The following is a 26,316-nucleotide window of genomic DNA, read 5'->3' as shown; positions in this document are numbered from 1 at the left end:
AATATCTATCCTAAATAGATGCTTCATAAATGCTTGTTGGATGAAGGACTTCAGTCCTTCCACAGCGTAAACACCCTGAAATGCCAAGGAGGAAAGGTCAGTGTCAACTGTGTTCCATGAGCAAGGGAAACTTCCTGGAGGGAAACAGCTGGAAGAGTGGAAGGAGCCCTTGCTTTGGCTTGAGAAGAGCTGGGTGGTCAGTCCTGAGATGGTCACATACATGCTTTGGGCTTCAGTTTTTTCCTCTATAAAGTGAGTGGCCTGGCTGAGCTCCAACGCTTCTCCTCCCTTGTCCAGGAGGGATCATGGGATCATAGACTCCAAGGCGGAAGGATCCAGGGGCCACTGAGTCAAAGTTTCGCCCCCCCCCTTTTTTCAGGTGAAACTGAGGCACAGAGAGAGTCAATCACTTGCCTAGAGATACAAAGCTAACAAATGTCCAAGGTGGGACTGGAACCCAGGCCGCTCTGGACTGTTGATCAAGTCTCCTTTTTACCTCCCCAGCTGCAGCCCCCATTTTAGTGGTAATAGATAGAGACCTGATCGATCCTTGCATAGACAGAAGGGGTCCCAATCAATCCTTGTGTAGACAAAGGAAGCAGAGGCAGTCTGGGAGAAGGGAATGTCCTGGGATCGGGGTGCCAGGAGGAATCTCTGGACTGCTTGGGGGCTGACAGTGCGATGATGATGATGATGATGATGATGATGATGATGATGATGATGATGGGCTCATCCACATGGGCTCCTGCAAAGCCCCGCCCTCTCCCCTCCCCCTCTGGGGGTCAGGGGGATTGAGGGAGGGTGTCCAGCACCAGCCCTGCTGTGTGGCTCTATTTTAGAAGCAGTAATCAAACTGGAGAGGGAGCTCTCCAAATCCTCCCTCCCATCATGACTAGCTGAGTGACCTTGCACAAATGAGGCCGTCTGTCTGACCCTCGAGAGGATGTCCACAAACACACACAGATGTTGTCTGTAAAATACCGCTGAAAGGTCGGCTTCACGGGGCTGGAGAACTAGGGCTAGGAGGGAGCCCGAGGCCATCAGCTTCAGTGAGCTTAAATGACTTCCTCAGAGACTCCCAGCTAATGGAAGGATTCGAAGTCAGGACCCTCAGCACTCTCTTCCCTTCCCACCTCACTAAGAAATCACTTTATTATAATTTTATGTATTTATAGGATTATAAATGTATGAGTTTTCTGTGTGTGGCTTTCAGGGCCCATGACAACTTCTCATGTTGACTGTACTAGGGAGACGAATGCACACCTACAGGCTTCTAATAAAACTGTCTGGACCCACCTGAGCATCCTGGGTGAGGAACAGAGGGCAGACTTGGGGTTTGGGGGATTGGGGCAGGGGCTTCCTGGAGGAGGAAAGTCCCTCTCCCAGGACAGGCTCTGTACCTCGGGGTCCTGGGGAGGTCCCATGGCCTCCGTCCCCTTCATCACACAAAGCAGAATTCTCCCAGTAGAATGAGAGCACCTGGTACGGAGTCTGGCACACAGTACGTGTTTAAGACGAGGCGCTGTCTAACTGGAGTGAATGGCAGGCTCTGCCTTCGTACGTCTCCGTAGGTCTCTCCTTGGGTGTCTGAAGCAGATCTGGGGAATATCCGAACTAAAAGGGAGGCTAGAGATCACCTAGTCCACCCTCTGCCTTTACAGAGAAGGAAACTGAGGCCAGAGAAGGGGCAAGGGCCTGGCTGCTGAGGGGCGGGTAGGCAGGGGCAGGCTTGGCCCCCAGCCTCCAGAAGGGGGCTCCTTGGGGTCCCCGGCTCTCCTTCCTTTCAGGGGCAGCTGTCTGCACGGCCACCTTCTCACGGTCCCCCGCTACGGCTCTCGCCACTGGACATTTCCCATCCTTCCTGGTGGCGTCCAAGTAGGAAATACCATAAGAATGGCGTTTCCTTCTCTCCTACCAGCCAAGGACCAAAACAAGCCTTCAGGAAACGGCCTCCCCTGGCACCCGCTCCTTCCCTGCGGGACCGGCCTCGCGGGAAGGCACCTTCCCCACGGGGCTCCCTCCCAGCCCATCGTCCTTTGCCCCATGGCTCAAACCCTCATTTTTGCCTTTCTGCCTTCCACCCATTTTATTTACCCATCGCCCTGTGATTTGTGGGCATGGAAGCCGAGCCAAGGGAACGGTTCCCGATGAACTGACAGACAGCCCGCACCCGCCCAAGAACCCGGCCAGCCTCTGATTCTATTCAAAGGGAGAAATCAGAGAAGGAACCCCCCCCTCCCAGGCCACTTCCCAGAAACCTCCGTGGGAGCCAGAGTGCACCTGCGCTGGACCTGCCGCCCTTCGGGGCGGGCCCTGCAGTGTCGCCGCCGAGACCCTGCTTGTGGCTTCTGCTGCTGGCTCCCGGTCCCGGAGTCTGTGGCTTCTCTCATACCAGACTAGTGAGTGGGGGTTTTGTGTGCCCGGCCAGGAAAGGCTTTTTCTGGCCACTGCCACTTCCCCAGGGCAGGTGACTGTGTTTGTGCAGGTGTCCCTTCTCCTCGGGCAGACCCCTCAACTTTTTATCTTTCCAGTCTCCGCTCCAGTACCACCTCCTCTATGAAGCCTTCCCTGATTTCCTCCCCTTCCACTTCATAGGATCCTCAGTTAAGAGCAGGAAGAAAATTCAGAGCCAATCTAGTCCCCCCCTCTCAATTTACAGAAGAGGAACCCAAGACCTGGTGAGATAAATTACTTGCCCAAGGTCACCCAAGTCATGTGTGGATGGGATGCGATCTGCACCATTGGAGAGACCCACTTTTGTCCCGCATTTCCCGAAGGCTTGTTTTGATCCTCAGCTGGTATGGGAGAAGGACACAGAACAAAAACCGCCATTCTTTTTATATTTCCGACTTGGACACCACCAGGAAGGACGGGAGATGTCCGGTGAGAGCCACTGCCGGGAGCTGTGTCAAGGTGGCCAGCGGCCAGATGTGCGGATGAGAAAAAGAGAGTCGGCAACCCCAAGAGCCCCTTCTGGAATTGGGGAGCCAGGCCCTCCACAGCCGGTGGTCGCCCTCCTTTTCCCTCCTCTGGCCTCAGTCTCCTTCTCTGGACTCGGTGGCAATAGGCTGCTTTCTAGTTCTGATATTCTCCCCACTTGCTCCAGACACCCGAGGGGAGGCACCCACGGGGCCGTCAGGTCAGAAATGGTAAGTGATCTTTCTCGGGGACCCCCAGCTAGTAGGAATTGAAAACAGGATTCGAATTCAGGACTCCCAGGACCAGCTCCCCGTCCCCTCCCCACCTCATTAACCTGCCAGAGCTCCTGGAAGGCTGAGTAGGTGGTGTAGAGGCTCCCAGCAGGCAGGCGAGGCTTCCTTTCTGTCCCCATGTCCCAAGCGCCCGGACCAGAGCCCGGCACAGAGGAGCCAAATCTCGGCTTTATGAAATTAAATTGCCCCTGGGCCCCTTTCCCTATTTGTCTGGGAGCCCGACGTTCTGTGAGTGAGCTACAGCCCAAGAAGGGGAGCCTTTGGGGGAAGGGACGAGCTCACGCTAACTCTGTCTCCAGCTCTTCTCCCAGTGCACCGAGCAGTGAGGGGTCAGACCAAATAGCAGGTGTCGTGTTCAGCTGGGAGCAGCGCCTTTCAGGGAGGATGTTAAGCTGGAGAGTGTCCAGAGAAGGGCTACCAGGTGATCCCTTTAGGGACTGGGAGTGCTCAGGGGCCGCCAAAGAGCTGTCTTCAGACATCTTTGGGGCTGTCACGTGAAAGAGTGGTTAGACTGGATGTCAGGAAAATCACCCTTTGAAATTAAAACTGCCTCAAGGTGGAGCAAGCTGTCTCAGAAGAGAGGGAGAGGGCCATGTTAGGAGAAGGGGCAGGGTGATCTCAAGAGAAGAGGCAGGCTATCTCAGGAGGAGGGGTGGGCTATCTCAGGAGGAGAGGTGGGCTATCTCAGGAGGAGGGGTGGGCTATCTCAGGAGGAAGGGTAGGCTATCTCAAGAGATGAGGCGGGCTATCTCAGGAGGAGGGGTGGGCTATCTCAGGAAGAAGGGTAGGCTATCTCAAGAGATGAGGCAGGCTATCTCAGGAGGAGGGGTGGGCTATCTCAGGAGGAAGGGTAGGCTATCTCAAGAGAAGAGGCGGGCTATCTCAGGAGGAGGGGTGGGCTATCTCAAGAGAAGAGGCAGGCTATCTCAGGAGGAGGGGTGGGCTATCTCAGGAGGAGGGGTGGGCTATCTCAAGAGAAGAGGCGGGCTATCTCAGGAGGAGGGGTGGGCTATCTCAGGAGGAAGGGTAGGCTATCTCAGGAGGAAGGGTAGGCTATCTCAGGAGGAAGGGTAGGCTATCTCAAGAGAAGAGGCAGGTGATCTCAGGAGAAGGGGTGGGCTATCTCAGGAGGAGGGGTGGGCTATCTCAGAAGGAGGGGTGGGCTATCTCAGGAGGAAGGGTGGGCTATCTCAGGAGGAAGGGTAGGTTATCAACAGTATGGGGTAGGCCCTACCTTACTACAAGCCTCAAGAAAACGTTGCATGGCAGCGTGTCTGAGAGGCCCAGGTTGGACCAGAGGGTCTCTGGCTCCTTTCCAGCTTTTGACCCCTGACTCCCGAGGTCTCTCCCAGCCCATCACCCTTTGATCTCTGAGGTCCCCTTCCAGCCCACGGGTCCCGAGTCAGTCGGGCCAGCCTGTTCCTCTTGACCCAAACTCCAGGATCCTGGGAAAGGTCCCTCCACGCTCTTACTTCCCTGCTAGCAGAGTCCCAGCCCCTGCTCCCGGCCCCGCTGACTGCCAGCCCTGATGAGTGGGCAGAGGGCTACCTCTCCGGAAGCTCAGCAAACACTGGCACTTGCACTCCAGCAGGCCGGCCGCACGTCCCGGTTTCTCATTAGACTAATGAGTCCCGACTCCCAGGGGCGGCCTCTAATCCTGGGCTCCGCATGGGGACTGCTCTGCTCTTGGGAGGGGGCCAGATCCACCTCATTATGAAAAGGAACAGAGGGTGGGGCTTGGCCACGGAGCCAGCGCTTGTGCAGGCCACAGCCAGCCTGGGAGCACCTGCTTGGCCCTTAATGACCTGGCACCTTGAGGAAGCTCGTTAAGCTGGTGTTGTGGACCGGCGGGTAGCCAGGCTGCACTGCCCGGGCAGGGGCTCTGGGGGCACAGAGGGGGGAACCAGGGCTTTGCTGGCAAATGAGGGTGCTCCTCTCAGAGGAGCACAGCAGCCCGGGCCTGGCCGGGAGGAGTGCCACAGAGTGCCACAGAGTGCCATTATCTCATACCCAGGACCAGCCCCGTCCAGCCTCGGGACGGGCAGCCTCAGAACCCTGGGAGCCCGGGGCCACAAGGGGCCTGGGAGCCGGCCCACCAGGATGGGGGAAGGGTGAAAGAAGGCCCCGGGGTGGGGAGAGGAGATCCGTCAGAGTCCCGCCGGAGATTGAGCGCCAGGCCTCGGGGTCTGCTCCGCACACGGCTCTTGTGGAGGTCACCGGGTGCTCAGAGGGGCTGGAGCCCCCGACCCGGAAAGCAGCTGGCAGGGGTCCCTCTGAGGCTGCCGGGGCAGGGGTAGGAGAGAGCCAGCCCACAGCCAGAGAAAGCTCCGGAGGCTGAATGTGGATCAGAGCTGGGACTTTCACTTTTTGTTGCTGTTTGTTTGTTTTTTCTCTCATTTTTTCCCTTTTTGATCTGACTTTCCTTGTGCAGCAGGACGAATTTGGAAATCTGTTTCGAAGAACCACACGTGTTTAACCTGTCTTGGATTGCCTGCAGCCTGCGGGAGGGGGCTCGGGGGAAGGGAGAAGCACAAACGGGAACACGAGGTTTTGCTGGGGCGAATGTCGAAAACTACCTGGGCGTGTATTTGGAAAAAGAAAAAGCTACCAAAAAACAAAGATAGGGAAGATCTGGCTGTGCTTGTGGGCAGCAGGGAACGGCTCAGCAGAGAGGGAGAGACTGAAGAGAGAGAGGAACAGGGGGAGGAAAGAGAGAAAGACGAGGCCAGGAGGGCAATCTGCTGGAGAAGAAAGGAGGGTAGGGGGTGGTAGAGGGATTTACCCCAACTGTGAGAAAGAGTCTGGAGCAGAAGCAGAAGAATGGAGAGTGAGAATGAGCTTGAGGTCTAGAAGGAGCTTGTGGTCAGCACCTTCTTCTGGCCTGAGACAGCAAGAGGCGCCTGGGGGAAGCACAATGCAGATTTGTTTTTAATTAAAATTTATTTTCAAAGCACATGTATAGATAGTTTTGAACATTCACCCTTGCAAAATTTTGTTCCAGTTTTTTTTCTCCCTCTCCTAGACATGAGTAATCCAATATAGGTTAAATACATGCTTTCCCATATTTATCGTGCGGCACAAGAAAAATGAGATCCAAAAGGAAAAATAAATGAGAAAAGCCAAAGCGTTGATTTCATTTCTCTTCTCAAACAGGTGAACAACAACGGAATCATCTCCTTCCTAAAGGAGGTGTCCCAGTTCACTCCCGTAGCCTTCCCCATCTCTAGAGACCGCTGCGTGGTGGCTGCTTTCTGGGCCGATGTGGACAATCGCCGGGCGGGAGAGGTCTATTACCGGGAGAGCAAGGAGCAGCCCACCCTGCAGAGAGCCACCGAGGACATCTGGAGGTACTTCCCGGAGCTCCCCGATTTCTCAGCCCAGTGGGTTTTTGTGGCTACCTGGCACCGGGTCACCTTTTTCGGAGGGAGCTCAGTTTCTCCGGTAAGTTCAGCCATTAAGTCCAAGCGTATTTTCTACCCAAATACAATCCCTGGCTGGGGTTCCCCCCAACCCAGAGCCCTCTGTCCCCTTACCCGTTCTCTGCTTGCAAGTTCTACACTGCTTGACACAGCTATGCTCAGAACGACTCTGGATCTGTTCCTTTGGGGATCCCCTCCGACCAAGAGATCTCTCAGTATCATTCTCCTCCCTCGTTCTAGACCTCGCAGACAACCATCTTGGTAACCTAGACCTTTCTGGATAACTAATTACTGGATAACTGAATTCGATTAGAATCATTTTCTAAGAAAGAGCACACAGTCCTAGACACCCTCAGCCCATCTGCTCAAATGCTGCTCCCATCCTGCGTGATCGGGAAGCCCGTCTGTCTTGGATCCTTCGGTTCGGGGGCTCCAAGACATCCACGGCCAAAGTCCCTCCACTTCTCCGGAGGTCCGACTCCTTTCTTCTATCAACCTTAGAAATAAAGGGGGGCCGCTAGGGGGTGCAGTGGATACAGCACCAGCCCCGAATTCAGGAGGACCCAAGTTCAAATCTGGTCTCAGACACTTCACACTTCCTAGCTGTGTGACCCTGGGCAAGTCACTTAACCCCAGCCTCAGAAAAAAAGAAAAAGAAATAAAGGGGGCTTCTGGGAGGACTGTCATGCAGAAGGAGAGCAGAAGGAGGAGCACAGAAGGGGATGCTACCAAGAAATTAATTTAGCTCTGGTGGCAGGAATAGCAGCTCCCTGGAGACACTGCCTCAGAGGGAAGACGGTTCCCCTTCACTGGGGGCAGATGAAGAGAGACGAGCCCCCACAGGTGTGCACAGGTTTAGCCTGGGTTGGACAGGACACCTCCAAGGAAGGGTCATAACTTTTATTCAAGATCAGAGCGGAGGCCCTTGTTCAGAACCTCAGATTCGTGACTTCCAGACACCGTTCTTCCTAGCAAATAACACCTGGCAGGAGTTTGAGGGCACAAGGAGGCTTGCTGGGAGCAATAGCAAGCAGGGATAGTTTGACAGTGAAAAGAGATGGAAAAAACTATACAAAGTAGATCCAAGAACAGAAAGAGCACAGGTTGGAGACACTAAGGTTTGGGGAAAAGAGTTATTAACCTTAGACCTGGGTAAGTCACTTAACCCCAGCCTCAGAAAGAAAAAAACAAACCTTAGTCCCACCCCCAGCTCCAAGAACTTGGCAGAGATTGAGTCTTGTAAGAAAATCTAAATCGGGTTGAGGATGCTCTGCTCAAGAAGGCATGTGGGGGCCTGCTACGCGACACAGTGGGGAGAATGCCAGCCCTGAGGTCAGGAGGACCTGAATTCAAATTCAGCCCCAGATACTTGACAATTACTGTGGGACCTTAAGCAAATCACTTAGCCCCAATTAGCCCCTCTCCAAAAAAGATATATGGCATATGATGGTATATGATGTTAGGGAAATTTCTATCAAAAATGTTTGAAAGATGTCTTTAATTATCTAGAAAATTTACACATAGAACACATGATTCCGTAAGGATGTCAAAGAAATTGTAGATTTGGTGCCAAATCTGACATTCCGTGTTCTTTGTCCCAAAGGTCCTCCCAGCTCTGACATTCAGCATTCTATATTCTAAGGTCCCTCCCGGTTCTATCATTCCATGCTCTGTATTCTAAGGACCTTCCCAGTCCTAATTTAGCATTCTAAAGGGCCCTCCCTGATCGGACATTCCACATTCTATGTCCCGAGGGCCCTCCCACTCTGACGTTCCCCGTTCTATGTTCCAGGGGCCCTCCCACTCTGATGTTCCCCGTTTTATGTTCCAGGGGCCCTCCCCACTCTGACATTCCCCGTTCTATGTTCCAGGGGCCCTCCCCACTCTGACGTTCCCCGTTCTATGTTCCAGGGGCCCTCCCACTCTGACGTTCCCCGTTCTATGTTCCAGGGGCCCTCCCACTCTGACGTTCCCCGTTCTATGTTCCAGGGGCCCTCTCCACTCTGACGTTCCATGTTCTATGTCCCGAGGGCCCTCCCCACTCTGACGTTCCATGTTCTATGTTCCAGGGGCCCTCCCCACTCTGACGTTCCATGTTCTATGTTCCAGGGGCCCTCCCCACTCTGACGTTCCATGTTCTATGTTCCAGGGGCCCTCCCCACTCTGACGTTCCCCGTTCTATGTTCCAGGGGCCCTCCCATTCTGACGTTCCCCGTTCTATGTTCCAGGGGCCTCCCACTCTGACGTTCCACATTCCATGTTCTATGTTCCAGGGGCCCTCCCACTCTGACGTTCCATGTTCTATGTTCCAGGGGCCCTCCCCACTCTGACGTTCCATGTTCTATGATTCTTTCTCCGTAGGTGAACACCTTCCAGATTGTCCTCATCACAGACGGCAACTTGTCTTTTACCATATTCAACTACGAGTCCATTGTGTGGACCACAGGCATGCACGCCAGCAGCGGGGGCGACCCGGCAGGGCTGGGAGGCATTGCCGCACAGGTAGGCTCGGCGGGCGCAGGGGGAGAGCCTTCCCAGACCCTTCTCGCTGCGGCGGGTGGGCTTTTCTGAGGCTCTCAGAGCGCGTCTCCAGAGGCGTGGGGAGAGTCTGTGTTCTTACACTGGCTGGTGCCACTGGGCGCCATCCTCGCCCGCCTTGCCGCCAGCCTGGCCCCACCCCCCAGCCTCAGAATTTAAGAGCAGCCACTACAAGAAATTCGCCCTCTTGTTTTTATTTAATCCTTGTTCTTTCATACGGAGCTGACACTTTGCTCAGGTCACTCTGAGAGTCTCCGATGAGCAGGAAATCACAGATCCTGGTGTAAAGGAAGCGGGGGAGGTTTGGGACTCCGAAAGGGCCCATGTCAGTGCCTGTCCACAGTCTGGTCTGGGCCTGCCTGGACGCCCGCAGAATGAGACGTAGTTGCAGGTTCCCCTGGAGGGGCCTCCTCTGCCTCCGTCCCCACAGCCAGCTCTAGGGCTGGCCACATCCTGCTCACCAACCCGGGCTTTGGGTTCCTGCTCTGGATGGCGAGGCTCAGACTGAGTGAATTCTGAGATCCTCTCCACCATCAGGCCCGGGAACAAGCCAGCTCGTCTCCTTGGGTCTGGGCTGCCTTCCTGATCTGTCCCCCCATGATCCCACCAAATCACACGGTGGGGCCGTCCCAGCTGCGGCCCTCAGTCCGAATAAAGTCTTTCGGATTGGCGCCACACGTGAACGGGCCTGTAAGAACGTGGCCCTAGAGGAAGAGAAGATTGGTCTTTTCCAAAGGGCTCATCCTCCCCTCTGGACAAGCCGTTCCTTCCCGAGTAGAGAGCACAGAGAAAGCCGGCAGCAGAACCGGCAGTCCTGGTTTCCATCTCGGTCCCAATGCTGCCCGGGTTGGTCACCTGGGCTACGTAGCAAACTTATGTCAGTCTCCCAAGCAGCACAGAACTTCACCCCATGGTGGACCTTCTGAAGGGGACAGAAGTGTCAGCGCATCCAGGTCTAGAAAGTGAAATTGGGCACCAGACGGGGCAGCTGGAGACGTGCCCGATGTCCCACATAAGGAACGGGCACTTTAGGAGCCCCAAAGGGAGGGACTGAGGACGCTCACTGGATGACGGCTAAGTGGACACAGCCTCTCTGAGCTCCAGTTTCCTTGTCTGTAAAATGGGGAGAATGATAGCACCCACCTCAAAAGATTCTTGCCTCAGAGGGAAGAAGGCCCGTGGTTAGCGCACGGCAGGACACAAACCTAGGTCTTTCTGGCCCCGAGGCGGCACTCTGCCCTCTGCCAGGTGGCTCTTGTCAACACCCTCCGTGCCCGGAATTCTGACTCGCTGCCCTTGTGTCCCCAGGCAGGGTTCAATGCTGGTGATGGGAAACGTTACTTCAACATCCCTGGCTCCCGCACCGATGACATCGTCAACGTGGAGATGACGACAAATGTGGGTATCCCCGGGCGATGGGTGTTCAGAATCGATGATGCCCAGGTGCAAGTGGGGGGCTGCAGCAACACAAGTAAGAGGATGGTCACTAGGTGTCTGCCCTTTGGGGCGGGGTGGGGGAGGAGGGCAGCGAGGTGCCTGGGTTTCCTTTTTGTCCCTGTTTTGTTCCAGTGTCCATCTTGTCATGCTTCCAGGCAGGGGTCCTGTGAGGGGTGGATCAGAGAAAGCCTCTGGGGCTCAGGAGGGAGTGAGCCCCTTAAAGGCATTATCCCTGAGCCTATCATGTGCTTGATGGAATTATGATGGATGGAAGAAAGAGAGGGAGGATGGGAGGAGAGAGGGAGGTAAGAAGAAAAAGTAGGAAAGAGGAAAGGAAGGAAAAGTAGAAGAGAGGGAAGAAGGAAGGAAGGAAAAGAAAGGGAAAGGGAGGAAATGGAAGTGAGGAAGGAAAGGAAAGGGAAAGGGGAAAGGAAAGGGAAAGGAAAGGAAAGGAAAGGGAAAGGGAAAGGAAAGGAAAGGAAAGGAAAGGAAAGGAAAGGAAAGGAAAGGAAAGGAAAGGAAAGGAAAGGAAAGGAAAGGAAAGGAAAGGAAAGGAAAGGAAAGGAAAGGAAAGGAAAGGAAAGGAAAGGAGAAGGAAAGGAAAGGAGAAGGATGGAAAAGGAAGAAAGGGAGTGAGGAAGAAAGAAGAAAAGGAGGGAGAAAGACAGAGGGAGGGAAGAAAGAAGGAAAGTAAGGAAATGAGGGAGGAAAGAAAGAAGGAAAAGTAGAAAAGAGAGGAAGGAAGATGAAATGGAGGAAAAGAAAGGGAAAGGGAAGAAATTGAAGAGAGGGAGGAAAAAGAAGGAAGGAAGAAGTAGGAGAGAGAAGGAGGAAGTAAGGGAGAAAAGGGAAGAGGGAAGGGAGGGAATGAGGACAAATAGAAGGGAGGGAAGGAAGAAGAAAGGGAGGAAAAGGTAGGGAAAAGAAGAAAAAGAAGGAAGAGAGGGAAGGAGGGAGAGGAACAAAAGGGTCTTGTTGAGAAAAGAACGCTGTTTAGATAAAGCAAAAGTTTGGGATGAGGAAAAGCCATTAGAAGGGGCTGGTAAAAGCTAAACTCTGACAACCTGGAATCCAGTCCCCAGTTTACGCATTCTTGAAACAAGATTGCTGAAGTCCCTTGACTTTCAAAGCCCGACGGCTCTGCGTTCCCATCTTGGCTTTGCCACTTATACGTGGCCGCCCTTGGACAAGCTACTCTACCTCTGAGTCTCAGTTTCCTTATTACAAAATGAGGGGGTTGGACCCCAGCTTTAAATCTACAACTTTTACAATTGTATGACTTTCTAGTCTCAGAAAGTTGCAGGGAAGTGGCCGCTCCGGGAGCGCACACCGCCATGGCGGGACACACAGGCCCACATTCACCCCGGGCCGGGAGGCCGTGGTCTACCACACGGATGTAACACGGTCGACGTGACAAGGAAGTTTGGGAGGCCGGAGCACGACGCTGCACTCGTACCCACACCCAGAGGGAAATAACAAGGTGTAATCGTGGAAGTTTTGGGGTGGAAACTGGAAAAGGGGCCAGAGGAAAGCAAATAGGAATGGAAGAAGGCGAGACTCCAGGAAAACCAGGGCCTCTCCTCTCTAAGGAGCCATAAGGGACAATGGAAGCAGGAAGAGGAAGATCTCCAGTCACCAGAGGCCTCTGAGCCGGGTCTAGAGGACCCCTGGCGAGGAATGGGGGAGAGGGACCCTTGCTGACAGACAGACTGGCTCCAATGGCCTCTGGGGTCCCTCCAGGTCTGTGATTTGAGGGCAGGCAGAGGAATGGACGGTGAGACAGGAGGAAGAGAAGCCATGGTCAGGGTGAAGGTCAGGACAACACCAAGGGGCAGGAAAGATGGAGAAGGGATTGACTCTGTCAGCTTCAACAGCAACAATGGCGGGGGAGAAAGCAGCGCTGAGAGAAGGAGGAACGTGGGGGAGAAAGGGGGCGATGGCTCTGCCCCAGCTAAGGAACGCTCACGCTCCAAGCGCCTTCTCTTGTGGTCAAGCTGAGCAGCGTCTGCGGGAGAGCTCCCCCCACTCAGCAAAACCAAAGCAAAGAACGGGAAGGGGTGGGGTCTGTGGGGGACCCTCCTCTAAGGCCGCGGCGCCTGCAGAGCCGAGGACTCCCTCAGGGCCCTGGGCTGGACGCCCAAGCAGAGCGCTCGCTTCTGGATGGACCGACGGTCCTCTGACCTGCATCTCAGGGCTTCTCCAGCCGAGAACTTAATTAGCTCAGAACGTGGCCTCCCCAGACACTTTTGCTGAATCTGGGTCTTACTTGCACAAGAATTTGCATATGGAGCGATAGCAGAAGAGCCGGAACATGGCCGGGAGAGCGAGGGCCACAGGGAGGAAGGGGAAGGATGGGGGGAGGCCAGGCACTGAGCTAGGAGAAGGCAAAATCTGGGGGGAGAGGACAGATCAGACCCGTTCTGCTGGCTTCTCAGAGGACCAAAGGGAGCCATGGAGAAAAGTCCCAAAGAGACAGATTTAGACTTTGGTGAAAAAGCCCCCAGAGTCATTATTCCTGTACAGAATGGGGTTGTTTGGGGAACACACAGGTCCCTGCACTGCAGGACTTCGGGAAGGGATGGGAGGACCGTTTATCTGGCACGTGTGCAGTGGTTCCGTGTCATGTCCTAGAAATACAGACTCTGGTGTCTGACATTTACACCCATCAAAATCTGACTCCGGGCTGTCTCCCCTCCTGGTGGATTTTGTGTTTTACACACACACACAATCACACTTAAACACACATTTACACACACTGACACATACACACATTCTCACACATACAATTCAAACACACACACTCTCTCACACACACACATTCACACACACTCTCACACACATACACAGTCACACACAATCACACATTCTCACACACACACATTCACACACACAATCACACACTCACACACATACTCACATACACACAATCATACTTACACACATTTACACACACTGACACACAATCACATTTACACACACTGACACATACACACATTCTCACACATACAACTCAAACACACACACACACATTCACACACACAATCATACTTACACACACATTTACACACACTGACACATACACACATTCTCACACATACTCACAATTCAAACACACACACACAATCACACATACACACACACTCTCACACAATTACACTCACACACACAGTCACACACACTCACACACACTCTCACACAATCACACACACACACCACTGAGGAAGGGGTAGGAGAGAAGACATGGAAACGCCTCACCTCTGAGTGGGTGGAGGCCAAAGCCCAGCATCTGCAGGGAGAAGTGAGGAAGCCACAGTTAGCAGGGAGGTCTTATTAAAAGGAAGAAAGAAGGAGAGAGGGTCCCAGTCTTGGGGCCGAAGACTCAGGAAGAGCAGAAATGTGGGCGCCGTAGACTCGTCAGGACAACCAGGACAACAAAGCATGTGACGGAGAAGAAAAGCACAAGGGCTGAGAGAGAACCTGGGAGAACGGCGTTCCTCGTGATATGGGGCGCACCCCGTCCTCTTGGTGTGATGGCAAGAAGCACATTGGAATGCGCACCCCTGGAGGTCACTCCCATTATGCATATTTTAAAATCTGGTGGAGTTCCAACAGGATGTCACGGGCACCCAATGTGGGGTGCCCCTGCCCCCCCAGCTCGACCCTCAGCTAAGCGGACCCTGGGGCCCCCAATGCCCCCGTTCATCCTGGAGATCACTGTCCCTAACGGTCCGAGCCGGCCCTGAGCCGCGAGCCGCTCTCCCCCTGACTTTCGCTCTAAGCTGGTGAGATCTCTGCCGGGATCCGACTATAATGGGTAACTCACCTCCCAGATTTCTGTCATCCACAAAACCAAAAACCGTGCTGGCCGTGCCTTCCTCCAGAACGTGGACGGAAAGGGCTCTGGGGCCTGCGCGAGGGACTTGTGTTCCAAGGCAACCCATTGGTCGTTACTCTTGGGCCGTCCCACCAGCGCTCTTGAATCTACCAAACTGCCCGGGGATCCACCAGGAAAGTGCCATTGACTTTGTGCAGCCTTTTGGCTCAAATGTACATGTTCTGTGTCTACGGCACTCACTCTGTCAGCAGTCTAATAAGTGGACACAAGGCTGTCAGCCCATCTGCTCCGTGACCCATTCTAGACTAGACTGAGTCAGTCTTACCAGGCTGGAGCTGGAAGGCTCTCATCTCTGTTTTCTGTCTCTCTGTCTCTCTCTGTCTCTCTCTGTCTCTGTCTCTGTCTCTCTCAATATCTGTCTCTCTGTCTCTATCTCTGTATCTCTCTCTCTCTCTCTCTCTCTGTCTCTCTCAATATCTGTCTCTCTGTCTCTATCTCTGTATCTCTCTCTATCTCTCTCTATCTCTCTGTCTCTGTCTCTATCTCTCAATATCTCTCTGTCTCTATCTCTGTATCTCTCTATATCTATCTCTATCTCTAACTCTCTGTCTCTATCTCTCAATATCTGTCTCTCGGTCTCTATCTCTGTATCTCTCTATATCTCTCTGTCTCTGTCTCTATCTCTCAATATCTCTCTGTCTCTATCTCTGTATCTCTCTATATCTATCTCTATCTCTAACTCTCTGTCTCTCTCTCTCAATATCTGTCTCTCGGTCTCTATCTCTGTATCTCTCTCTCTCTCTCTCTCTGTCTCTCTCAATATCTGTCTCTCGGTCTCTATCTCTGTATCTCTCTCTATCTCTCTCTATCTCTCTGTCTCTGTCTCTATCTCTCAATATCTCTCTGTCTCTATCTCTGTATCTCTCTATATCTATCTCTATCTCTAACTCTCTGTCTCTATCTCTCAATATCTGTCTCTCGGTCTCTATCTCTGTATCTCTCTATATCTCTCTGTCTCTGTCTCTATCTCTCAATATCTCTCTGTCTCTATCTCTGTATCTCTCTATATCTATCTCTATCTCTAACTCTCTGTCTCTCTCTCTCAATATCTGTCTCTCGGTCTCTATCTCTGTATCTCTCTATATCTATCTCTCTGTCTCTGTCTCTCTCTCTCAATATCTGTCTCTCGGTCTCTATCTCTGTATCTCTCTATAGACCTATCTCTATCTCTCTGTCTCTGTAGCTATCTCTCAATATCTGTCTCTGTGTCTCTATCTCTGTATCTCTCTGTCTCTATCTCTCAATATCTGTCTCTATCTCTGTATCTCTCTATAGACCTATCTCTATCTCTCTGTCTCTGTAGCTATCTCTCAATATCTGTCTCTGTGTCTCTATCTCTGTCTCTCTCTATATCTATCTCTCTGTCTCTGTAGCTATCTCTCAATATCTGTTTCTGTCTCTGTGTGTCTTTATCTCTCTGCCTCTGCTTCTCTTTTTTTGATTGAGGCACTTCCGCTCTGGAACCTCTCCCACTGTCCATGACAGTGGAGAGACGCCTCTGCAAGCTCAGCAGCGGTGTGCGCCCCGCCACCCAGGGCTGCCCCCCGAGGACATGGAGCCCCTCTCTCATCAGTTCCCCTGGCTTCCTCTTTGACAACCAATTTATTATTATTAACAGTAACTACAGCAGCTGGAGCTTATACGGCATTGCCAGTATCACGTGATCCTCCCCCCCAGCTTAGGGGCTACCTTCTGTTGTTGCTGACAAAGGAGCAGAGGCCCAGAGGCATTAAGGGTCACCCAGCTATTCAGTGCATGGGACAAGGCTAGAACGTGCCACTTTCCAGAGTGCCCCCAACCTGGATCTTGAATCACCTTTTTTCTCCCTAGTAGAAAAAAGGGAGAAAAAGAAGCATCCTCCTCCTCTCTCATCCCAAGCAGGAGTCCCAGCCCTCAGCACCCGCCTGGGTTCGCCCCCCAGCACAGGCTTGTGCCGCACTGTTCGGTTCCTTCATGCTTGCCTCTTCGGGCTCATGTCTTGTCCTCCAGTCAGGGAGTAGGCTCCCCGTGCAGCCTCTGCAGAGCTCTGTTCTCCAGGGCTTCCCAGCCCCATGGCCCCGCGGCTCCTAGAACCTCTGGCCTGGACACCCTGCGTGTTCTTCCTCTAAGAAAAGCCGGCTCTCCCCAAACCTACCTGAGGTCCACGCCCCCCGGGCCGGCCTTCCTCGGTGATCTGCCCTTTGTCGGACACAGAAGCTCCATGGCTGAGCAGCAGCGGCGGGTTCTCCTTCCTTGCTCAGGGGCCAAGGATCAGACAATCCTCGATGAAGATAAAAGCTGCTCTTTGTACAGTCTCACTTCTGGTCCCGATGACCACGGGGCTTGGAATTTGGGGTTCTCCTGGAGTCCGACAGAATATCACAAAACTGAATTTATAAAGTCGTCACACAGAGGCCGTGTCATCCTGAGTCCCACGCTTGGATGAAGTGGATGTCCCTGGCACGGGCGCAAATCGCCACTGCAGGCCCAGTCCAGTCACTCGGCCCATTGAGGACCCTTCTGGTGGAACGGCCGGTCCTGGTGTTAGGGTTGGAATGGAGGTCAGGCCCATTCGCTGATATCAGAAGAGTGGATTCTTTGCCCTCCAGGCATTGGGAAATTTTCCAACACAAAAGGGATCATGTCTGCTAATAGCCAAGGCCTCTGAGACTGCCAGAGCACGTACAAGCGTCTGTTTTATTCAGAGCTGGACTGACTTCCCTTGGTCTAGGACGGTGCTTTATACAAGGTTACTGAACATTCAGGCAAGAGTTATTTTTCAACAAATGAGATAATGTATATAAAGTTCTTGCAAACCTTAAAGCATTAAATAAGTATGAGTTATTATTATTATTACATTAGAGACAGCTGGCAATTTCAGTCACTCAATTAGAATTTATAAAGTTCCTACTGTGTGTCAGGAAGCATGCTCTAAGATGTGCTGGTGGGCGATAATTTATAAAGTTCCTACTGTGTGTCAGACAACATGCTCTAAGATATGGGGGTGGATGAGAATGTATAAAGTTCCTACTGTGTGTCAGACAGCATGCTCTAAGATATGGGGGTGGGTGATAATTTATAAAGTTCCTACTATGTGTCAGACAACATGCTCTAAGATATGGGGGTGGGTGAGAATTTATAAAGTTCCTACTACATGTCAGACAGCATGCTCTAAGATATGGGGGTGGGTGATAATTTATAAAGTTCCTACTGTGTGTCAGACAACATGCTCTAAGATATGGGGGTGGATGAGAATTTATAAAGTTCCTACTACGTGTCAGGCAGCATGCTCTAAGATATGGGGGTGGGTGAGAATTTATAAAGTTCCTACTATGTGTCAGACAACATGCTCTAAGATATGGGGGTGGGTGAGAATTTATAAAGTTCCTACTACATGTCAGACAGCATGCTCTAAGATATGGGGGTGGGTGATAATTTATAAAGTTCCTACTGTGTGTCAGACAACATGCTCTAAGATATGGGGGTGGATGAGAATTTATAAAGTTCCTACTACGTGTCAGACAGCATGCTCTAAGATATGGGGGTGGGTGATAATTTATAAAGTTCCTACTATGTGTCAGACAACATGCTCTAAGATATGGGGGTGGGTGAGAATTTATAAAGTTCCTACTACATGTCAGACAGCATGCTCTAAGATATGGGGGTGGGTGATAATTTATAAAGTTCCTACTGTGTGTCAGACAACATGCTCTAAGATATGGGGGTGGATGAGAATTTATAAAGTTCCTACTACGTGTCAGGCAGCATGCTCTAAGATATGGGGGTGGGTGAGAATTTATAAAGTTCCTACTATGTGTCAGGCAGCATGCTCTAAGATATGGGGGTGGGTGAGAATTTATAAAGTTCCTACTATGTGTCAGGCAGCATGCTCTAAGATATGGGGGTGGGTGAGAATTTATAAAGTTCCTACTACGTGTCAGGCAGCATGCTCTAGGATATGCTGGTAGATGAAGAGTTGACTTGGAGTCAGGAAAACTCCCTCAAACCCAAGGCACAGCTCATGGGGGTTGCCATGGGGAATCTTTTTTTAATTCTATTTTTAACAAGGGTTTAAGTACTAGACGTGTGGCCCAGGGCAAACCACTTAAATTCACAGGGTTCTAGACAATTCTCTGAAACCAGGAGGTGCTGCAAAGGTGCATGGGAAGGGCTTTCCCTTATTCACAATTCCACTTGCCAACGAAATCACGGGTCCAGTCCCTAACCCTCTTATTTTAATCGATTTATGAGCAAATCCCAGAATAAAGGGAAACCCCGTTCTAGTGTGAGCACCCCACCCGAATAGTAGAAGAAAAAGTCCTGATTGTGCCGTTTGTAGAGTGAAAAGCTTTTCTGTTTTATGTCGGCAGCTTCTGTGTGTCTGAACCTCCGTCCTTGTCTGAATGGAGGCAAGTGTATTGACGACTGTATCACTGGGAACCCCTCCTATACCTGCTCCTGCCTTGCAGGCTTCACGGGGAAAAAATGCCACCTGGGTAAGTGTCTGTCCGGGAGGACTGCGCCCCGCGCCGGTGCTTTGAGGTGGCCATGTCGGTTCTCCCTCAGTGTAGGGCATGCCCAGGGAAAGGATTGCTCCTCTGCTCACCTGGAGGAAACTGAGGCTTTGAGAAAACTGACCCTAATTCAACCATTGTCCAAGTTCTGGCGTGGGTGGATGTGGTCTTCTTAAAGCAAGGTCTCATGGTCTGCCTTTCAGATGTGAACGAATGTGCCTCCCACCCATGTCAGAACGGAGGGACCTGTACGCACGGCGTAAACACGTTCAGCTGCCAGTGCCCCCCAGGCTTCAAGGGGCCCACCTGTGGGACAGGTAAGACACCGCATCTGAAAGAAAGGCAATGCAAATCCCGGCCCTTCAGATTCCAAACACCCCCCCCAGAAACAAGAGTCATCACATCTTGTCACAGATTCTGGGCACTAGAAAGAACCTGAGCCATCGATCAGATCAGACCTGAGGAGGACTCCTTCTGGAGCACCTCTGGAGCCCTGAGGAGAGGGCGTTCATCCATCCCCAACCCTGAGATAGCTCATGTTCTTGGGAGACAGCTCGTGCTCCTTGGGGACAACTCGTGCTCCTCGGGGACAGCTCGTGCCCCTCAGGGACAACTCGTGCTCCTCAGGGACAACTCGTGCTCCTCGGGGACAACTCGTGCTCCTCAGGGACAACTTGTGCTCCTCAGGGACAACTCGTGCTCCTCGGGGACAACTCGTGCTCCTCGGGGACAACTCGTGCTCCTCGGGGACAACTTGTGCTCCTCAGGGACAACTCGTGCTCCTCAGGGACAACTTGTGCTCCTCAGGGACAACTCGTGCTCCTCGGGGACAGCTCACGCTCCCCGGGGACAGCTCACAAAGTCACAAGCTCCTTCCGACATCAAGCCTAAATTGGTCTCTGCAACTTTTACCTCTCTCTAATTCAAACACTGACAGGCAGATGCTGTGGGAATCCAGCTCTGCTCTGAGAAGCCGTCCTTTTTCCTCTTTCATTCCTGTGTCCCCAAGAGTTAGATGAGACTAGAAGGCGATGGGCCTTCTTCCCACGTGAGGAAACTGTGGCCCAAAAAGTTGACAAGCGTGGGAGAGAGCTTGATGGGCCCGCGTTTCCTGAGGTTTGGCCAGCACCTTCCTTCAGTTGGCAGAAAGACGCATCTACCCGCCCCATCTCAAGGATCTTCCTCCCGCTCTGGGGAAAGGCCTGCTCCCCCAAACCATACCCCAACTCACAGATGATCAGAACGAGCCCCAGGGGCCTTGGCAGATTGGTTCTCCTTCAGGGAAACTTGTCCTAAAGCAAGCACGGGCAGAGATGGCCGTTATCTCTGAGCCATTCAAAAGCTCAAAATCACCCACCAAGCCTCTGTCAGTCCCACTTAAGTCCCTCTGGAGCCCTCCCAAGGCTACCAGCAGTCACCCACAGGTCCAAGAGGGGAAAAAGCTTCCAGCGGCCCTCTGGGGTCGATCCGTTTCCTTGCTGGACACACCAAGAGCTGGGGCCCAGCCACGTTCTTTCAGACTGCCTTTCGAATCCCAGAAATGCTCCGCGCAGTTCTTGATTGGACTGGAAGAAAAACTCTCAAAAGAGAGACGCTTTTGTCATCCACATCTGCTCCTCAGTGTCTCTGCCAGATTCAACGGGATCCCCTCTGCCAGAAACCGAAAGGAGCACAGCTACTGCATGGGAACCCTCCTCGGAGCCCCTGAGAAGCTTGGCCCTTCTATCCTGGCTCAAGGGAGCTGACGGCCACTTTCCCGATGGTGTGGCCGAGTGCGAAGCTGCCCTGGAGTCAGGAAGCTGGAGGCAGCCCCCCCGTTGGTGTGGTGACCCCCTGACCACTGCTAGCTAGATTCTTCCCTTCTTTGTGCCTCATCTATAAAGGAGGTTGGACACCATGACCTTGGGGATGTCTCCGGATGCTCCCCCGCTCCTGTGATCTCTGCTCTCCCTGGGGATGCTGAGCTCCCATGGCCACCTTCTCTCAGCCACAAAGCCTTCCTCCATCGCCCCTTAGTCCCCACTCAGGCGACAGCAGCTGCCCAGGAGGGAAGCGTCATCTGGGACTCTCCGTCCTCCACAGAAAGTTAAATCTGGATCCTACCCCAGACAGAGCGTCTGCCAAGAGCAGGTGGGTGGAGAGCCTATTCCATCGGTCAGAACAATTCTTGTAAAGGATTCGAGTTCTCAGGGCCGCCCTTCACCTCTCCCAGGGACCTATCTGTCCCCTCCTCAGATCTAAGGAAAAGCTTCCATTGGGGCGGCTGGTGGTCTATACACCAGAGGCCAGAACTGGGAACCAGACTCCAAGATGCGGAAAGAGCAGAGAGAAACAAGAAGGGAGGCTCAGGAGGCTGGGTGCTGCAGGAGGCTACTGCCAGGGAAGACCCTTCCTCGAGGCTGAAACAACAGAGACTGACCCTGGGCCACAAATTCCTGGGAAATGACAAAAGGAAGGGACAATGAGGTGCACTTGCCCTGCCTTCTCGTTGTGCAGATGGGGAAACTGAGGCAGGCAACTCCTGAAGGTGACTGGTTTTGAGACTGAAATCTAAGCCCACGCTCGTTCCAGGCTCTTTACAAATCTTAGAAATCTGGCAGGGCCTCTGATTGACGCCGACTTGACCAGGAAATATTGGGCTTCTTTCTCAGGAGGCCACTGTCCTGTCTTACCAGGGGAAGATCACAGAGGCTCAGCGGGGGAAGAGGCCAGGGGACCATCAGCCTCTGCCTACAGCCCCAGTAGTGCTCCTCAGCTTCTGTCCAACACCTCTGATTTCCTTACATCAAGCCTCCATTTGCCTCAGTTTTGCACCCACCACTCCCGGTTCTGCCCTTTGCCACAGGCTCAGCAATCCTAGTCCCTCTTCCTTGAGAACAAGTGCTGGGCTTGGAGAAAAGGAGTTCTGGGTTTGAATCCTGCCTCCAACACCAGCTGCAGGAACAAGTCACTAAGGCTGTTTCTTCACCAATAACGGGTTTGACGATACGTGGCCTTTCTGGTTTCACGGCATTATTGTGAGGCTCAAATGCGAGTAAAACACGCTACAAACTTTAAAGTGTCCTAGAAATAGCAGCTCCGATGTTTTCCTCAGAGAATAATAATGCTAGTAATAAAAATAATAATCACAGCCAGCCTTTACAGCATACTGAGAGGTTTGCAAAGCTCTTCTTAAAAAATATTATCTCATTTATTGCACATAGATACTCAATGTCTGATTGCTCACTATTTGGGGAGAGGGAGCGATAGAATTTGGAACTCTAATTTGTTTTAAATGTTTAAAATTGCATTTTTTAATTTGATTTAATTTTTTTAAATTTAATTTAATTTTTAATTTAAATCTAATTAATCAATTAATTTAAAATTAAATTTAATTAAAAATGTTTTTTAAAATTTTAACATGTATTTAGGAGGGAAAATATAATATAGAATTTTTAAAAAATATATCATTTACACCTGACAGTAGTAGGCACTATTATTATTGCCATTTTATAGATGAGACAGACTGACGTTAACTGAATGTGCAAGATTTGGATTCATCTTCCTGACTGCAGGCCTATCACTCTCTCTAGAGAGCTTGAAATCCCGCCCCAGCCCTTTCTTCTTTCTTCGTAATTTCCTTCTTGTAGATGACCCCAAATAGGACCCCAACTCTGCCCTCGTGCCCCATTCCAGATCTCCTAGAGACCTCTGCATGTAATCACATAGCTCCTGTGCTTGTGTCTGCTTTGTTCAGTGGAATCCCCTTGTGACACTAAGGACTGTCAGAATGGTGGAGAGTGCCAGGCTGGAAACGGGACAGCGGAGTGCGTGTGCCAGCCAGGGTACACAGGAGAGAACTGTGAAATAGGTAAGAAGCCAGCTGGCTGGCACTGTGGAGACTGCTGGGCTTGAAGGTAGAAGATCTGGAGTCAAATCCGACTCAGTGTGTGGTCCTGGGCAAGTCACTTCCTCTGAGTTTCAGTTTCCTCATCTGAAAAGTGAGTGTGGTGGTACCTGCCACCCTGTAGAAGCCTAATTCACTTGTGTGTCTTGATTCCTCCCCCACAGACATAAATGAGTGTGCCTCTGACCCGTGCCTGAATGGAGGCAAATGTGTTGACCTGGTGGCTAACTACACCTGCCTGTGTTCAGAGCCCTTCACTGGGCCTCGCTGCGAGTTAGGTAAGGGGTCTCCCTCCACGTGTGACTGGCCAGTTCCCGTGCACACTGCTCAGGTCCATCTCCAATCTTTTCCCCTACAATTCTTCTTGCTCATTTTTCAGCTGTCTCTGCCCACTTCTTACTTTCTGCCACCCAAGCTTGGGCCTGCCTCTGCTGCCCTTAAGCTCTGCAGGCACTGCCTGGCTCTGCTAAGGTTCTCTCTTTCCCATTCTTCCTAGATCAGTCATCCTGTGAAGCCCGGAGCTGCAGGGACAGGCAGACTTGCAACTACATCCGCCCCGGGCGCTACATCTGCACGTGTTCTCCTGGCTACTATGGCAGCAACTGTCAATATGGTAAGCGGCTGGGGATGAACCGCCACTTGGCCCTAGTGGGTGGCTTAGAAGACAGAGTATGAGGGCTCAATTTTGACTGCTTATTGGCTTTCCAAGGAGAGAGAACAGCATAGGTGGGTCTACACCAGCCTTGGGTACACAGCTTGGAGACCCAGGAAGTCAGCCACATATTGTGGCAGAAAGAAGGAGGATCCTCACATGGTCACTGACCACTGACCACAAGGAAATCGGGAAAATATCCGTAACTACCGACCATATCATGCGTGTTATCCCAACTCAATGAAATCTTTATGAAAATGATTTACACATACAAAAAAAAAAAAAAGGAACCTCAAAGGCATTTTGCAAACAATATTCTAGCTGACTGAAAGGACAAGGGAGTCCTCTCTCTATGTTTACTATTTTTTTAAAAAAAGGGAAAACATTCAACTCAGTAGAACAAGCATTTCTTTAAAAACCCACGTCTACCAAGTTCTTTTCTAGATTCCTTGAAAGATGTGACATATTTAGCAAGGCACACGTGGGGAGCTGGTCGGACCACCTGATGTGGTGGACGTCCAGCCTGGAGCCAACGTGAATTCCCTATGGCTGGACAGGATGACCCTGGCTGCAGATGACCTTGTTCTAGGTCCCACAGCAATGCAAGGTCACCTAACTGACAGCTAGAACCACTGAAGGAGTTCAGTTCTAGTCAATCTTTAGCAGGGCCGAGGCTCTTTCTACTACCTCTTGGACATTCCCACTAGCCTCCATGCTACCAGGCTGGAATGCCTCCCTCCTGCCCTCCAGCTCCTGGATCCTCAGGTATCCTCCGCACAAATCTCAGCCTTTTCAGGAGGTGACCCTCTTCCACTGCATACAGTTCCTGAAGAGCAGCGACCAGGATGTTGCTTTTATTTCTGTTCCCAGCATAGAAATAAGGGACAGTGAACGCACTGACCAAAAGCCGTTCCTTCCAAAGTATCTCTGGAGTCCCTTATGAGGTCTCTGATGACCTTACAAAGCGGCTCTGCCTTTTCACTAAACGTTCTGCTCTCCACCAAGATCTCAGCTAAGAGACTCCAGCCTGGGAAGGCCACACGTCTAGTGAGGGCCTGGAAAGCAGGACCGGCAGCGTTTCTGTCCCAGTTAAGAGAGAAGGTCAAGGGAGAACGGAGATGTCTGGGACACAAGTGCGGCTGAGCTCATCGGGATGGTGACACTTATCGAAGGGAGATTAAGTGAAGAGACCATTTCAAGTCAATGGCCTTCCTTCCTTTCCTGCTTCCTATTGCTGATAATGCATCCTTGGTCGCTGCACACGGGAGTTATTTTTAAACCATAACAGAGTATCTCCATGGGAACAACATGCTGAGAGCCGTCCCTGACCCGGGACTGTTGCCACAGAGAGAGCTGGCCCAACATGGGCCGGGAGCTGCCTTCTCCTTGGCAGTGAGGGGCTTGCCCCCGGCCCGTCCCTCAGCCTCCAAACCAGAGCCCTTCACGCTAACAGCCCACGCAGCCGCTTTTCAAGGGTGGTGAGTGAGAAGGCAATCTTTCCACCGAGTCCAGCTCCTCTAGATCTTCCAGAGCTGCCGGGGCCATCCTGGTGATGAGCCTCTCCAGAACTGTTTCAGCAATCCTCAGCCATTAAGACCTGAGCATCACCCCCAGCTGGTGGCTTCCCAAGACCAGGCGCAAAAAAAAAAAAAAAGCATGCAGAGGTCGAGCTTATGGAGCCCCCTGAGGTTGCAAAGTACTTCCCTCATGTCCTGGCACATGGGCTAGGAAGCATCAGATGAGAAGCCAGAGTGCTTAGTGTCTGAGGTCACATAGGGAGAAAGAGGGGAAAATGTTGAACCCAGAATTCTAAGTGACTCAAAGACCACGCACTCTCCACTGTGACGTGCCTCCTCTCCATGCCCAGCACGGACAGGCCAGATGACTCGCCTTTATCAGATGGGGACGATGAGGCACCAAGAATGGGCGGCGTCTTGTGATCACTCCATAGCAGTAAAGCAGAGACTAGACCCAAGCTGGGTGTGTTGTTCAGTCAGTCACGCCTCTGTAAGAAAGGTCGTGGTCAGATAAATGAGAAGCAGCAAAGCAGGCACAGGGGCCTCGACCATGTATGCCAGGGCACCTGCCCTGGAGTCTGGCACCACTCATTGGCAGCTATAGAACAGACATATCCTGTGCTTGCAGTTCTGGGTAGTTCAGCTTCACCCTGCTAAAAAACAGATGGCTTGAACCTGAGCTTTGATACATGGGTAGGAGAACTGGCAAGGTGAGCACAGGGCACAGGAGACTCGACCATGTATGGCAGGGCACCTGCCCTGGGGTCTGGCACCACTCATCGGCAGCTGTAGAACTTTCACACATTGTAACATAGACATATCCTGTGCTTGCAGTCCTGGGTAGTTCAGCTACACCCTGCTAAAAAACAGATGGCTTGAACTTGAGCCTTGATATATGGGTAGGAGGAGGGTCAGCGTGGCCTTGGCATCCATCAAATCCTGTATCTGCTTTTTCATCTCTGTGTGATGTCAGTCCCTTCCTCCGGCCCTCAGTTTCTTCTGCCAAGTGAAGAAGCTGGATGAGGTGATTCTAAGGTCTCTCTCCCTCCTGGGCATATTTAGGAAACAGAGTGCGAGACTTAGTCAGAAAGGCCCAAGTTCAAATTCTATCTTAGATACTTCCTTACAAGCTTGTATTCCTGGACAAGGCAATAAACCTTTTCTGCCTTCGTTTCCTCGTGGGTAGAAGAGGGATAATACTTGACTAGTATCTACTTCAAAAGTTGGTCATGAGGACCAAGTGTGATAACATGGTTTAAGTATTTTA

General features: G+C 52.0%; 1 protein-coding gene across 1 annotated transcript in view; it reads left to right on the top strand.

Annotated features, from left to right (window-relative positions):
* SNED1 (sushi, nidogen and EGF like domains 1) overlaps nucleotides 1-26,316 on the top strand; it is a 72,331-nt gene that overhangs the window by 21,467 nt on the left and 24,548 nt on the right. Inside the window, exons 2-9 of the mRNA XM_074297966.1 lie at nucleotides 6,366-6,653; nucleotides 8,993-9,133; nucleotides 10,478-10,640; nucleotides 18,851-18,976; nucleotides 19,198-19,311; nucleotides 22,731-22,844; nucleotides 23,045-23,158; nucleotides 23,377-23,493. Of these exons, the coding sequence (XP_074154067.1) occupies nucleotides 6,366-6,653; nucleotides 8,993-9,133; nucleotides 10,478-10,640; nucleotides 18,851-18,976; nucleotides 19,198-19,311; nucleotides 22,731-22,844; nucleotides 23,045-23,158; nucleotides 23,377-23,493 (1,177 nt within the window). The remainder of the gene's footprint in view (nucleotides 1-6,365; nucleotides 6,654-8,992; nucleotides 9,134-10,477; nucleotides 10,641-18,850; nucleotides 18,977-19,197; nucleotides 19,312-22,730; nucleotides 22,845-23,044; nucleotides 23,159-23,376; nucleotides 23,494-26,316) is intronic.

The sequence above is a fragment of the Sminthopsis crassicaudata genome, chromosome 3 (assembly GCF_048593235.1).
Source record: "Sminthopsis crassicaudata isolate SCR6 chromosome 3, ASM4859323v1, whole genome shotgun sequence".
NCBI classification, from domain to species: Eukaryota; Metazoa; Chordata; class Mammalia; order Dasyuromorphia; family Dasyuridae; genus Sminthopsis; species Sminthopsis crassicaudata.
Note: the sequence above shows the minus strand (reverse complement) of the source record. Positions and strands in the feature narration are given on the sequence as shown.